General features: G+C 54.1%; 5 protein-coding genes across 5 annotated transcripts; 2 read left to right on the top strand and 3 right to left on the bottom strand.

The window, feature by feature from the left end:
• Nucleotides 1-34: 34 nt before the first annotated feature.
• J4E83_003487 (uncharacterized protein) lies at nt 35-2939 on the bottom strand (the record flags this gene model as incomplete). The annotated part of the gene is made up of 2 exons (XM_049330424.1): nt 35-2713; nt 2763-2939. The coding sequence occupies 2 exons, from the start codon at nt 2937-2939 to the stop codon at nt 35-37; spliced, it is 2856 nt and encodes a 951-aa protein (XP_049190920.1).
• Nucleotides 2940-3871: 932 nt separating this feature from the next.
• Nucleotides 3872-7123, top strand: J4E83_003488 (uncharacterized protein; the record flags this gene model as incomplete). Its single annotated transcript, XM_049330425.1, has 2 exons — nt 3872-3877; nt 3920-7123. The coding sequence occupies 2 exons, from the start codon at nt 3872-3874 to the stop codon at nt 7121-7123; spliced, it is 3210 nt and encodes a 1069-aa protein (XP_049190921.1).
• A 446-nt stretch (nt 7124-7569) lies between these two features.
• On the bottom strand, nt 7570-9658 carry J4E83_003489 (uncharacterized protein; the record flags this gene model as incomplete). The annotated part of the gene is made up of 3 exons (XM_049330426.1): nt 7570-9473; nt 9608-9613; nt 9652-9658. The coding sequence occupies 3 exons, from the start codon at nt 9656-9658 to the stop codon at nt 7570-7572; spliced, it is 1917 nt and encodes a 638-aa protein (XP_049190922.1).
• A 928-nt stretch (nt 9659-10586) lies between these two features.
• On the top strand, nt 10587-11232 carry J4E83_003490 (uncharacterized protein; the record flags this gene model as incomplete). The annotated part of the gene is made up of 2 exons (XM_049330427.1): nt 10587-10617; nt 10670-11232. The coding sequence occupies 2 exons, from the start codon at nt 10587-10589 to the stop codon at nt 11230-11232; spliced, it is 594 nt and encodes a 197-aa protein (XP_049190923.1).
• Nucleotides 11233-11454: 222 nt separating this feature from the next.
• On the bottom strand, nt 11455-13575 carry J4E83_003491 (uncharacterized protein; the record flags this gene model as incomplete). Its single annotated transcript, XM_049330428.1, has 1 exon — nt 11455-13575. The coding sequence occupies one exon, from the start codon at nt 13573-13575 to the stop codon at nt 11455-11457; it is 2121 nt and encodes a 706-aa protein (XP_049190924.1).
• Between the last annotated feature and the right edge of the window lie 517 nt (nt 13576-14092).

Raw genomic sequence — 14092 nt, forward strand, 5'->3', positions numbered from 1 at the left:
ATATGCTGCTATATACAAACTTCAAAAGCAATGCCTATACAACAATGCGCTCGAAGCTGTACTTCGGCACGCGTTTACTGATCAGCATACCCATCTCTCTCTTGCTTCGCGGCTCCTTCTTTCCTCCCTTGCCGCTCTTCATCTTCTCCACGCCCTGGTCTGCCTTGGCTCCAAGCGGCAGCATAGGCAAATCTTCCTCTCCACTAAGCTTGCTGGCGACACCGAATGGTTTGCCTTGTACCTCCAAAGTCTTGTTAGAAGGCTTCTTCGAGGTCGGTACGGTGGAAGCGTAGCGTAGGAACTCTGAAAGTAGACCACGTATGAAATGAGCTTCGAAGAAACCACTGAGTGCTACAGACGCGTCCCGGTTTAATGATTTGAGCATGTCTTCCCCGGTCTCTGAGGCGGAGATTGTACCGACAGAAGCCAACCAAGCTCCTGCGCCAATGGCGTCGAGAGTGGTAGAGAGAAGAGAAGCAATGATGGCGACTGCATGGTCGTCAGGGTCATCGCCTGAGTTCTCAGCATGAGGCGACTCTGTCTCTACAAAGCCCAGTGGCGAAGACCACCCACCGTTCTTCAACTCCAGATGCAGAAGGCGAATCAGCGATTCGAGGTCTCGCCGCGGCAACATTGAGCGAAGAGTTGCACTGACTATTGGTGCTGAGAAGGTATGGAGCCGGATCAGAGCGGGTCGCAGTGTGTGGCTGCGCGTCAACAGACCATGGTCAAGCACCGACAAGGCATGATCGATTTCGTGCGAGGCTGCTTCGAGCTCGGTAGCAAAGTCCAGGTCCATGTCATCGTCTGATGGATTGGTGCCATTCGTCAAAAGCTTAGTTGCTTCGTTGTCCTTTGGCTCGTCATCTATACTTTGGATGAGAAGCTTGATAGCTTGAACGACCTCGCCCACTGGGAGGAACTGAGTGTGATTGAGTACCGCCGAGAGGATGTGCAGATCGGGGTCATATTCGACCAAAGCCTTGACGATATCCCCATCCACGATAGCGGAAGCTGACTGCATTTGCTCGTTTGTTCCATCAAAAAGGGATCTGCGGATGGACTCCTTGGTAAGATGTCCAATCTGTAGGAGCCACTGGAAAACGTTGGGCGGGAAGAAGCCGACTCTCAACTGTCCTTGTGATTCCTCTTCGGTGGCATCTACCCAGTAGAAAATCTTACTCAATGCATATAGTGCATACTGACGGTATTGCTGTCGTTGGTGTCCTGGAATGGTTTTGGGGATTGTCCATCGGGGCAGGTCATCCTTGGAAGTTTCATCGTCGAGTTTGTCAACGACCATGGCATCCTCGTCAGGAAGACTTGGGCCCCCTCCGTTCGTCAAGGGTCCGCCATTTACCTCATTCTCATGCTTCTGAGCTGTATCGGCAGACTCAACGTCGATACCCAGGTCCGTCGCAAAGGATCGCTCGAATTTTGCAATCTTACCCCTTGTGGCGTACTTGTTGAGCTTCCATTTTCGCTCCTGCCATTTCTGAGCGTCGCCTGTGCTGAGAGTCGATTCTGGTGCGATCCCCTTACCGAGAGCGTCGATGAGAAGAGTACCTTCGGTCTTGGTCCGTTTGCGCGATCCTGCTCCACCAAACTGCATACCAAATATCTCGTCCTCTCGAGCAGCAACAATCAGTCCGGTGTCAGCGTAGTACGCCACGAGGCTGCATGGTGAAACCTTCTGCTCATCGCTCTCGGGCTGCGTATGCTTCCTCTTCTTCGATGGGCTAAGAGACTCTGATGTGGACGGACTAGCGCTCATGGATTGCACAGCTTGCAAAGAGTTGTACTTGACATCGAACACTCGGCATGTGTTTTGTGACGTGGTGAAGATGACATCTTGGGAAGTTCTGAGGAAAGAGTCGACAGCCGACCCGGGAAGCGCAAATTCCGACTGGAGCTTTGGTACGGTTCCAGACAAGTCGTAAGATAGCAAGTTCCCATTGGCGAAGATGTGAAGGGCACCACTGGAAGGGTATAGAGCGATCTGAGATGTAGGAACCCGTGCGGCTGAGGCCCTTGGTTGCGGTAGGTCCAACGAAACTAGGTGTTTCAGCGGCGAGAGCTGGTTCGTAGTAAGATCGACGGATCTTGGCTGTACTTGAACAAGGGTGAGTGTCCTCGTTTTGTCTGCTTTACGTTCGACGATGCAGAGAACCTGAACAAGGTCGAGAAGATCCGAGGTTTCGTCTGGAGTGGGATCCAAGATGGTAGCGATGTCTTGTCGGCTGCGCAGGAGCCCTCGTATGACCGACCTGGCACTGGCGAGGGTAATGTGCTCGATATCCACGTCGGTGCCTCTGGACGGCAGGAGGACCTTCAGGTTTACGGCCCAGCGGACGTCCTGGAGATCGGCCGACAAAGACATGACATCTCCATTGTCGAAAGTCGCCAGTATATCGTGCGTCGCATCATTGGTTGAGCCGCCAGGTGCGACAGGGAGCGAGTCGAGTGACGAGACGCGCGCAACATCGGAGGGCGTATACGAGGTCTTGCTGGTCTCGGTGTGGTCGCCAGAAGACTTGTCGTGGAAGCACACGAGTGAGGGCTTCTCGGCCGGTGACGACGCGGCTAAGGAAACGTAGGTAAAGCGTTGTGTCGAAGTCTTCGAGGAGCCCTTGCGATAGATCGAGTATGGGGCGGCCGCGAAGGTTGCGCTCGGCGGTAGCGCATAGGAAGTGACGAGTTGAGGATTTTGGAGCTGAAAAGTTTTGAGCGCATATCTCATGTCGCGATATAAAAGTACCTACGCTGTATATGGATACACCCTCTCCATCGACACCGACTGCGATTTCGGTGCGCTTCCTCTTCTTTATGCCGCTAATGCTGCATACTCCAGCAGCGTGAACATGGCCGTTGGTGGAGCCGATGGGCCTGGACAGCGAGGCCAATGTAAATGGAGCGCCAATCGGTTGGTCGAACGACATGATGTTTGCCAGACCCGGGTGTCGATTAAGCTGAGGTCTGCGTGAACCGTCGGGTGAGGCGCGTGCTTTGGTTGCGCGGTCGAGTCTCTGTCGAAAAAAAGATTGGAGCTCCGGCAGAAAGGCAGGCGGTGCGAAATCTTGGCGGAGGCTAAAGTGTGGCTCTTAGTGGCGCCCTTAGCGCGTCGGCGCGTCACGTCGCGTGTCCCCGGAAGTGTCTTCGATCATCGTTGACGGCGACGACGACCACACGCCTTCACCCTGCACCTCCGGCTATTGCAATCACCTGCCACGCCCTGTCACTACTATATTTGGCTCTCACCCATGTCTGGACTACTCGCATAATCTTACAATCTGTAAATGGCCCTCGCAGCAGTACAACCTGCAATGAATCTAGAGGGCAAGAACGTGCATCCATTCTTTACCAAAGCTACCAGTATGCCACCATACTACTCGCAAATCCCGCGCTTACCTAATTCCTAGACGGCCACGTACCAGATCCATCGCCAACCGCAATCGCAAACGCAACTCCCATCGATCACGCACTCGACGATCCAGAGACCACCGAGGCCGATGCCAATTCCACCCAAGGACAGAAGAAGAGGACGCGAAAGGCCGACCCAAAGAGCAAAAAGGTAGCTTCTCACGCGAAGAACCAAGCCTCTCTAGACCAATTCACTCGCCCTCCGACGATACAAAACAATGATCGAGCCAGCTCGGGCAACGCGAACATACCCGTAGAGGCTTCACTAGAGGTCGACCCAAACCACGAGCGGAGGAAGAGGCAGAAGACCGCGTCTCCAGAGCCTTCCATTCCACCAACTTCGGCGCAATCCGAGCCCAATGCATTCAATTGGCACCAGCAACTGCAGGTGGAGGCTGCGCGGCCGATTGAGATGCAAGGGTTACCAGAAACAGCGTTTCAGACAGGTGATATGGTGGTAGATGCAATACAAGAACAAGCTGTCGCGCCTGGCACACAGCCTCTGCCAGACTTGGATACAGCCGCCTTTCCATCCGGTCCTGTCGCAGACGAACCTCAGAAAACAACCCCGAAGAAGCAGATAAGAGTTACCAAGAGCGGCAGACTAGTCTCCAGCCCACCAAAACCAGCGTTCGATACCGTAGCCTCACCGGAGAAGAGAAGAGGTCGCCCGCGCGCAAAACCAAAGATACTTCCCACCGTGACAGTCATACGATACGGAACCGATGCAGCAAGCCGATCTGCTCTGGGCCAGAAGATTGAGGAAATTCTGAACGCAAAGAAGAAGCTGGCAACGCGTCCCGCGGCTCAAAAGAAGGCGACATCGAAACCAGCTGGGCCGGCCAAGAGCACACATCCCTTCTTTCTCGGCAAAGCCCCGAATGACGCTCTCCCAGCAAAAGTCGTCGCACAATTGCCACCTCCAACCCCAAGGAAGAGCGCTGTGACTCCGGGAAAGCTGCGCGCCGAGACTCGACGAGATCCATCGCCTGAGGGCCCACCGGTTTTCAGGCGAGGATTGCAGACAAGTAATGCGGGAAAACAATCTGGTCTTAACGAAGTCTGCTGGCCCACTTGTGAGAACGCGCATGTCCGCAACCTGGAATCCCCATCGCCGTGTCTGGACAATGCCACATGCATGCAATTGCCACTCAGACCTCGCAAGCTGAAGCAAGCTGTGGTGATACTACCGGAACACGAGAACGTGGTCGCGAGGCTGGCGCGAGGCCTTCAGGGTTGCAGTAGGAGCGAGAGTCGATCAGTTTCCGAGTTTGAGCCTACTGAAGATGTTCGTCTGCCCAAAAGGCTACTCACTACTGGGTCGGAGATCCAGCGCCTGGTACGTGAACAACTGCTGGCTCAGTTACCTTCTTCAGAGCTTCCAGAGAAGCCGTCTCACCCCGCTGTCAAAGATCTGTTCCGAGAAATCGAGCATTGTCTCACGCCATTTGACGAAGCCAAATGCGAGTCCCAACCTTGGACTCTAAAGTACTGCCCGAAGAGTACATCGCACGTTCTGCAAACTGGCATTGACGCAGTGGTTCTCAAAGACTGGTTACAGAGTCTGACCGTCATGGCTGTAAGCGGCGCAGCCAAAGTCGCTACAACGCTGGATGTCAAGCAGCCGCCGCGGAAGAAGCGGAAGAAAGCTCTAGACGATTTTATTGTAGCGGACGATGAAGAGGATGAGGAGGACATGGTCATGCTTCCAGCTGCGGAAGGGACCAGCTTCACACACCCGAGATCTTACAGACAACCGCAGTGGACGCGTAACAAGAACGTCGTACTTATCAGCGGTCCTCACGGCTGCGGGAAAAGCGCGACTGTGCATGCCGTCGCAAAGGAAATGGGCTTCGAAGTATTCGAGATTCACGCCGGTATGCGCCGTTCAGGGAAGGACATACAAGATAAGGTCGGTGATATGACCGGGAATCACCTCGTAAATCACAAACGCAACGCACCGTCCGTGCAAGAGACTGCTCAAGCGGCCGACGACGCGAATGATGCCGACAGAGACACTGCTCTAGAAGAGGACATCAATAGTGGCCGACAAGGGACAATGACCTCCTTTTTCCAAGTCAAGACCGGAGCCGGAGCGGTCAAATCGAAAGTCAAAGCAAATGAACCAGAAGTCAGCAAAGGCCCTGCACTCGTAGCTCAAGCTACACTACCCATGGCACAAGCCTCGCGTAACTCGCAGAAGCAATCGCTGATCCTCATCGAAGAGGCTGATATACTCTTCGAGGAAGATCAGCAGTTCTGGGCGCAGATCACAAAGATTGCATCTTTGTCCAAGCGTCCCATCGTCATCACTTGCAACGATGAGCGACAGATACCCATGCAAGACTTGCCCCTTGCAGCTGTCCTTCGGCTATCACCCCCTCCCGTGGACCTGGCTACAGATTACTTGCTTGTTCTTGCTGGCAGGGAAGGTCACATCTTGGAGCGGCAGACTGTAAAAGAAATGTATGAATCGAAGGACCACGACCTACGAGCTAGTATCATGGAACTTGACTTCTGGTGCCAGATGTCTGTAGGCGATAGGAAGGGAGGCCTCGAGTGGATGTACCAGCGTTGGCCACCTGGTAAAGACTTGGACGAACACGGTCAAACCTTGAGAGTTGCCAGTGAAGGCACATATACATCTGGCATGGGTTGGCTATCACACAACCTCTTCGAAACGCAGGGCAATCCGGCGTTTGATAATGAAGAGGAGCTTTTGCAGGAAGTCTGGGCTGATTGGGGTATCAGTCCGTCAGCATGGGGAGCCTCTGAAGCAACCGGTGCACAGTCATCCGAAACACCCAATACGGATCGGACTGATCAACTGAAAGAGCTCGCGCGTCTGGAGGATTACACCGACTCACTCAGTGCTGCCGACGTGTTCTGTCGCGTCGACCTACCCACATATGAGTCCAGCTCTCACCAGCCTACCGACTCCACCCAGCCACTGATTACCGACAAAGCACGCCTTAGCTATACGCTTGCCGCACCTCTACTCCAAGTCGATCATAGCTCAGACTTCTTGAATCTCGACACCGCCTTCTCCACACAAACACATCTGCTCATCCAGCGTACATACCCGGACCTCTCCCAAAGCCATAGCCTATCAACAACCTCCCATCTACGCACTGAAACCGACTACGCAAAAGCCATACTCCAGCATCGCAGAAACCAAAACGCAGACACCACCCTCACACGTCTTGACTTTGCAGGAGCCCTCGACCCCCTCGCCGCGCCACCAGACCAACTCCTCCCCGAGCGCACTTCCTTCACTCTCACACCATCGTCATTCGACCGCACGTTCAGCATCATCACGCTCGACCTAGCACCCTACGTCCGCAGCATCGTAGCCCACGAGCAGATCCTCGAAGAACAACGTGTCCGCATGTCGAGCTTACTGACCAGTGCTGGTGGAATAGGAGGCAAAAGAGGTCGAACCACGCGAGCAAGTCGTGTAGCACTCGAAGGAGGCGTTAGGGAAACGAAGAGGAAGGATAGGTGGTTCGATGCCGATGTAGATTTCGACGCTGTCATGCGCACCGCGGGTAGGGAGTGGGCGGGCCTGGGCTGGAGAGGCGAGAATTGGAACGAGGAGAGTGGGGAGGAGGGTACGGCGAGTCTGGCGGGGACGCAGGAGGGAGTTAATGATGGGGATGGGGATGGGGATGGGGATGTTGTGATGCAGGGTTCTCAGGCGTGAGACCAAGAATCTGGTTGACGTATAATGTATATAGATGCATGATGTATGGGAGCGTTTGGCACTGCATTTTTTGGGAGCGAAGTACGGGATATTAGCATAGATGAGTACATAGGAAGCCCGACTAAGAATATTACTACCACACAACACGTTGAAGAAGACTGCAAGTACTACGTTTGAAGAATTGATAGCATGGCAGTCAACAATAGCGATGACCTCAAGAAACTAGCTATGCGATACCCACACGAAAAAGATGAGTCAATCAATAACGCCAACCTGACCCTGTCGGGCAAACAGGTAACCTCAGCGCCAAATCCCATAGAAAACATTCAACACCCTTATTTTCATCCGCGCCAGCACACTATCCCCGACTCTCCACTATCCTCCCTACTCTACAAAACACCACACCACGCACCCTCCAGCTTAATCCGTTTCGCGCCGCTGCCAAACTACGTAGCCGACACCAACGGCAAACTCTGCCTCCCACTATCGCCTCTACTCGACGCATTCCCTGCCGTGCGCATAAGATGCGGACTGACCTTTGGCAAAGTAGGCGTAGATTTCGGCGGCGTCGAAACATCGGTTTCAGACTCGTAATCCGAAGTGAGTTGGGTGGATGGCGCGTCTTCGGATTCTGCGTCGCTGGCTTCGGTCTCGGGGTCGTTTTGGATGATTGGGTGGGTGGGTTCGGTGGGAGTGCTTATTGTGAGGGAGGGGGAGGCGGGTTCTGAGGCTGGAAGTGCTGGTGACGCAGAATCGAGAGTGGGAAGTGGTTGTGTTGGTGTGGGGAGGGTGTCGAGGAGATCGTCGTCGGAGTCTTCGGGCAGGGCGACCTTGATAGCTTCATCGTCTACGACTGGTGATGCGTCGATGGGAAGATCGGCTGGTGGTAAGGGCGCCTCTTCTGCTGCGGATATAGACTCTACCCTGGCGTCTGGCAATGAGGGGTTATTTTCATCAATGCGCTCGTAGAAGAGCATGAAGACATTGCCTTGGTGCGCTTCTTCCTCAGATACTGGATATACGCTGTCATCGCTGAAGCGCCACCACTGTTCTGGCTGTGATACCGCTAAGTCTTCTTGTGAGTCCTCCATCGCAACGTCTTCGGCCTCCTCGTCCTTTGTTGATGACACTTCAGCGTCTTCATCACTCTTGGGCTTAGGCGCAGGTTTAGGGTGCGTGCGGTAGCAGACATAGTGGCCATTACCATGCGAACCGTAGTGCGTGACTGCGGCGCGAAGTCGGTATTGGAAGGGCGAGTCTGTCATGGGCTCATCCCTTGCTAGCATCGACTGTCTAGGATCCTTTGGCCACTCCTCTTCCGATGAAGCGGGCTTTTGTGAACCATGAGGAATGCCACCCAAGCACCAGTTCCCAAGATCCAACACTGATGGATATGCGACGCCTGCGGTATTCTTGAATGGCATACCAGTATACTCGTTAAAGCTGCTTCGGTTGACGTGAAGGACTAATGATTGGGGGGCTCGCGCAACGACTGCCTGTTTCGACTTTGTGCTCTGCACCCAGTTCTTCTTTGGCACGTTCAGGGTCTTCAGCAGTGTCTTATCTTCGAAATCCTCCTTTTCGAGTGCTTCCTGTACAGCGTCTAGTCTTGCCTTCAGCGGCGATTCCGGCTTGCCAGCGACTAGGGGCGCGAGTGTCTTCTCCAGCTTAAGCAGCGTGCATTTGGCGCATTCGACGCCATCGATGAATTCTAGGGTCGTATACTCGTCTAAACATTCGCGGACGTCGTAGTTGTAGTTCCTGCCAAGGGATACGGTGATGCAGTTGAACGGAATGAGCGTGAGGCCTTCAGAGTAGCCGCAAGATGTGCAGCCAACGCGCTGGGCGAGGCGTCCCTCGAGCGGGTTCGATGGAATCTGAGGTGATGTTTCCGTCGCGTCCGGTCCGTTTTTTGTTCCTTCTTGCGCTTTCTCATCCAGGTCCTTAGAGTCACTGAGGCTCTTTGTAACTTCAAGCCACGAGACAGAGGACCGCCTTTTACTGCTCGCAGTCTTCTTGACCTCCTCATCAAGTGCATCCAATATCTTGCTATAATATTCCTGCGCGTCCTGCTGCTCGAAAGTGCTCATCGACTTCAACTTGCCACGGATCCAGAAATGCTGACCCGTGTTCGCAGGGTCGTTGAGCTTAGTGATGATGTCGAATAACGCGCCATTTGTGCTCTCGGAGGTAAGCGCGGGGTGTGCGGAGGTCGTCTTGGAAAGGTGGTCGCGTAGCGATGGAAGGGAGGCGAGGCCTTGGATAACGCTGTTCTGGTAACAAGAGTTGCTGATATTGCCCAGGCCTGGTGGCACGTCGCTGGGGCCATGCGAGAAGGCGTTCGCGACACCTATCAAGCTGTCAGCACGAATAGTAAGATGTCTTAGAACCGCGTTAGCAAAGTATAGCAAGGGGGCTACATACTAGTAATAAGTTAGCAAAATATCTTGACAGCTATTCGTGGCGGCTACTTTACCCTCGTACCCCTTTCTGTAGTAGATTTCCCGGACTCATGCCAAAGAGGCTACCGAACATGCCGCCCTGTTGTGTGGTGTCGTCGTCGCTGGTGTTGGAGGTTGTTGAGCTGAAGGAGGCGCTGCGCATACGCAGGACGTCGGTCGCCATCTCGAGAAAGCGCTGTATAAAATCCCAGACGGGAAATCCGAGAACGTCCAAGGCTTTGAAGAATACGTATAGGCCGATGATAGCGCCGAGCAGAGCGGACGTGATGGTATGCGACTGGGTTGTGTTCCAGCGTTGTTGATAGGCCTCGAATTCGGGGTACTCTGCGTAGCTCATAGCTGGGTGCAAGGTAGGAATAAATTTGAAACGCTAGGCTGCTACAGGCAGGCTGTGGGAGCGGCGGTAGCGAAAGGCTTTTCCAGGTTGAACTAGGAGTTGGGTAACGCTTGCAGGCGCAAATGGTGGGTCTTTCAACCTTCGGGCCAGCGCATGGATGTAGTCAGACAGAGCAAACGCGGCGGTGTGTTTGTCTGCGACATGGGCGAGAGACTGGGTGCGACAGTCGGGGCGACGGCGACGGCGACGGCGGTGGTGGCGGAACGGCGTGAATATCTAGGCCAAGGGCGAGGCACGCGATTCTGTTTGAAGGGTCATCGGGGAAGGTGCGGGAGCGCGCTAGCGGCTCAAGTGGATCGCGTTCACGAGCTAGTGGGGACTTTTGGAGATTTTGGGTCCAGTTGAGAGTTCTTTCGAGCACCTCATACGAAAAAAGCTGAACAGGTCTGCAGGCTACATTAAGCTAAAACCTTGCAAAGTAGGTGACCTAACGTTAACGTAGGCTCTAGGCTGTTCAGCTTTTTCCTAGGTTGGCGTGCGAGTGCACACGAGATTTCACTAGGAAGTATACCACGTACCGTGATTTTCACAATCAATCGCGCGTCTTTGCTCAATCCCTTCACACCACTGGAACTCTGTAGCGACAGCCAGAAACCAACACACAATGGCAAAGACAGCGAAGGTCAAGAAGCGCCGTATGTACCACGAAAACACCATCCTCATGAACAACTCCTAACAACCACACAGCGGTGAGCATTCACTCCCGCACCGCCCGTCGCGCCGTCTCCCCCTCCCTCAACCTCGACAAAGCCGCCCAAAAACCCGCCCACACAACCCGCGACTCCGCCTCGCCATCGCGGCCCTCCAAAGTAAACCCCCACGCCCTCGCCGCAAAAGATGCCGGCATCCAGAAGAAGCGTAAGAAAGGCACAAACATGACCCGCGCACAACGGTTACGCTACGAAAAGGGCCTCGACCGTGCGGAGGAAAACATGGAGAAGCTCGAGAAGAAGCGGATGAAGAGCGTGGGCAAAGAACAGAAGATCAAGGATAGGGCCAAGGGCTGGGAGGATGTCAATGGCGATGGCACGAAGAAGACGAAGAAGCAGGTTGCGCTCGAGCAGTTGGAGGCGGAGGAGAAGAGGAAGGAGAGGGAGTGGGTTAGTGATGAGGATATGGACGAGGAGGAGGCGGCGGCCGAGGAAGGTGCTGAGGTCAAAGATGGTGAGGTCAAGGGCGACGGCAAGGAGGTGGATGTTGAGATTGCGCAGAGCGTTCCGGCGCCTGTGGAGGAAGAGGAGATGCTTTGAGGTAGAGTGAGAAAGAAAGAAGGCTCGAACACAAAAGTCACGAAGCATATGATACCCAAAAGTTACGAATTGATACGTTGGAATTCTCTTCATCGTCAATTCAGCGTCACGCTCGTTACCGATCGAGATGATGTGCTGATATACAAGCCAGCTCCTTCGTCAATAACAAAGTAATCCAGGCTATCAGTACCGCTCTGTCCCTCGAAGCAGACGCACAAATCATCAGCCTCTCCTTCCCCACCCATTCGCATAGTCATTATCTGCCTCCACCGCTGCCCTAAGCTGATCCTTGTACGAGTGGTAGAGCTGCCTGATGCGCCCGTTCTCCTCCATAGTGTCCACAATCTTCCTTGCCTCTTTTTCCCTCTTGCGATCACTTCGACCATCTCGCTTGACCAACTTCTCCGCTGTCAGATGTCCCTCATCCTTGAGGTAGTCTTTGACCCATTGGTAGAGATTGTAGCGCCAGTGGTACAAAGTATGCGCAACTTGAGCATTAGCTTTGCAAGTCGAACCCAGTGGGAAGCGATGGGACTCTGGTGGTATCCGGTCTCCTTGGTAGTTGAAGGTTGGCTTTTCGCCGTTGAGGTGGGTTTCAGAGTCGGCGGATAAGGCGGAGTCACTGTCGCTATCGCTGTCGTCTGAGGCATTGGCGAGAGGTTCCAGTGTCTCCGGATGGTAGGGCTGGCCCTGGAAGAGGACCTCGAAGCTCGCAGTATGGTTGGTTCGGTTGCATGCTTCGCAATGTGGTGACATTACTGCCCTCTCGGCTGCGCTGAGTTCGTTCATCAAGAGCAACGGTCTTGCGCGAATGGCTCTGGTAAAGTCTGCTGTCCAGGCTGAAGATGTGTACTTGGAACCCGCGAGACCCTTCACTTCATCGTCCAGTTTGCGGAAAGTCAGCACGTAGACGTTCTTCTCCGCATCGAAAGCTGGATGAATCTTCTTCATGACCATCCACTCGACAGCGTGCTTGAACAAATCCCGTGTTTTCGCACGCGACAGACTGAACGCTAGACGCATTTCATCGAGATCGTCGTTGACAGACGGTTCTCCGAGCACATTATCCGGATCGTCGTCGATGAAGTGCTCATCTTCTTGGTCTTCCTGGAACATGTCAAGGGCGTTGGCATCGCGGTCTGACTCTTGCTCGTCGTCTTCGATGTCATCCTGTTCCAAGATCTCGAGATCACTGTCTGGCTCTTCCTTGATAACCTCGAGTTCAGACTCGGAGTCTGTTTCCACCACAATCGCTCTTTTACGCCCAGGTGTAGCAGAAGAGGGCGGTTCATTGGTACCAGCGCGTCGCCTTTTCAATGCCTCTAGAGCTTCCTGGCGTTTGTTTTTGGGCTTGCCTTGCGTGCTTCTCAGTCTGCCGCGATCCGGTAATGGAGAGGATCGCAGAAACGCAAGTTCCTCTTTCAATTCGTCTTGCTCCTCGTCGTCCTCGTCATTGTTTGCGCTTCCCTCGCCCTCTTCCTCGTCTTCGTCCTCTGACGCAGAATCCCCACGATTTGTAAGTTGAGGCGTAGCTGGCGGCTCTTCCTCATCTTCTGAAAGTGACTTTCGTCTTTTCAGTCTGCGCCTCGTGCTTCGAGGTGGGCTCTGCTCCTCTTCTTCAGCGGATGGAGAACGTCTGCGGACGATCTTCCGCCTCGAGCTCGGTGCTGGGGTAAGAGGTTCGTCCTCGTCCTCATCTTCGTCTGGTGTCGGGGCCTTCTCCGCAATCTTTCTTCGGCTGTTGCGAGGCGCAGGCCGCAACTCTTCCTCCTCTGGTGTACTCTCCTTCCTCTCTCGCCGTTTGCTGGCCTTCGAAGACTTAGTCTTCTTTTTCTCTTCCTTCTTCTTGCTCTTCGGTTTCTCCGATGTATCAGATCCGATCTCGATAACACGGCGTTGTCGTTTGCGCGGAATGACCGTGACTGTCGGTTCCTCGTCTTCAGATTCGCTGGGCGTCGCTGCTCGTCTCCGCTTTCGCGACTTCGGTTGCTCCACTTGTACTTCGTCCTCCTCTTCCGACGTCTCTGAGCTGGCAGAGCCATTGTTCGATCCATCGAACATACCACGCGCTGTGCCCGCGGCTGGCATCCCTAACCGCATCGCCTTGTTTGTTCCCACTACCAATTCGTCCTCGCTCGAAGATTCAGGCTTGTTGTTGTTGCTCTTGTTGGAAACTCTGCTAGGCGCTCGTCTTGTCGGTCTCGTAGCCGTGAGGTTCGGTCGCGACGGCGAGGTTCCCATAGTCGTGGCGGCAGTCGATTTAGTCGCGGGTGAGGATTGGGAGGCAGGTGAAAAGTTGATTTTGGTCTGCCGTTTGCGATCGCGCGCCTTCTTGGGTGCCATCTTGGCGTGTCCAGTCTTGGAGTCTGCTTCACTATGGATGTCTCTCACTGAAGTGTCGGCCCAGATTCTATCTTGCGCAGCGCCGTCGCGTCGGACAATCGCGTTGCGAAAACGTCGCTGTAGATGTGCGAGTGTCGCAAACTCCCGAGGATGAATGCGCGACTATTATATTATTCAAAAGTTTGTAGAGAGTGCTCCAAGACGGCAACAATGCGTCTTCCTTTCGATGACGGTGGGGCGGCAGAAAGAGTGCGCATCTGCAAGGCCCCGGCGATTCAGGCAGGCGCGCGAGCACGTGCGCTAGCGTCATGCGTCTACCGTCAACTGCATAGAACGAACCTGTAACACAAACATCCGCTGAACGACATCCAACAACCTAACGAACTGCTCCTATGCCTTGACGTCTCTTTGGTTAGACATTAGTCTAGTTTGTTTGATTTCACGCGTGTCCCACTCATCCTGGTTGTTAGCAAAGTGTCGCAACAAATCAATGTCACCCCCACCCGCCAATCGACTG

The sequence above is a fragment of the Alternaria metachromatica genome, assembly GCF_023757995.1.
Source record: "Alternaria metachromatica strain BMP 0045 chromosome Unknown scaffold_5, whole genome shotgun sequence".
NCBI classification, from domain to species: domain Eukaryota; kingdom Fungi; phylum Ascomycota; class Dothideomycetes; order Pleosporales; family Pleosporaceae; genus Alternaria; species Alternaria metachromatica.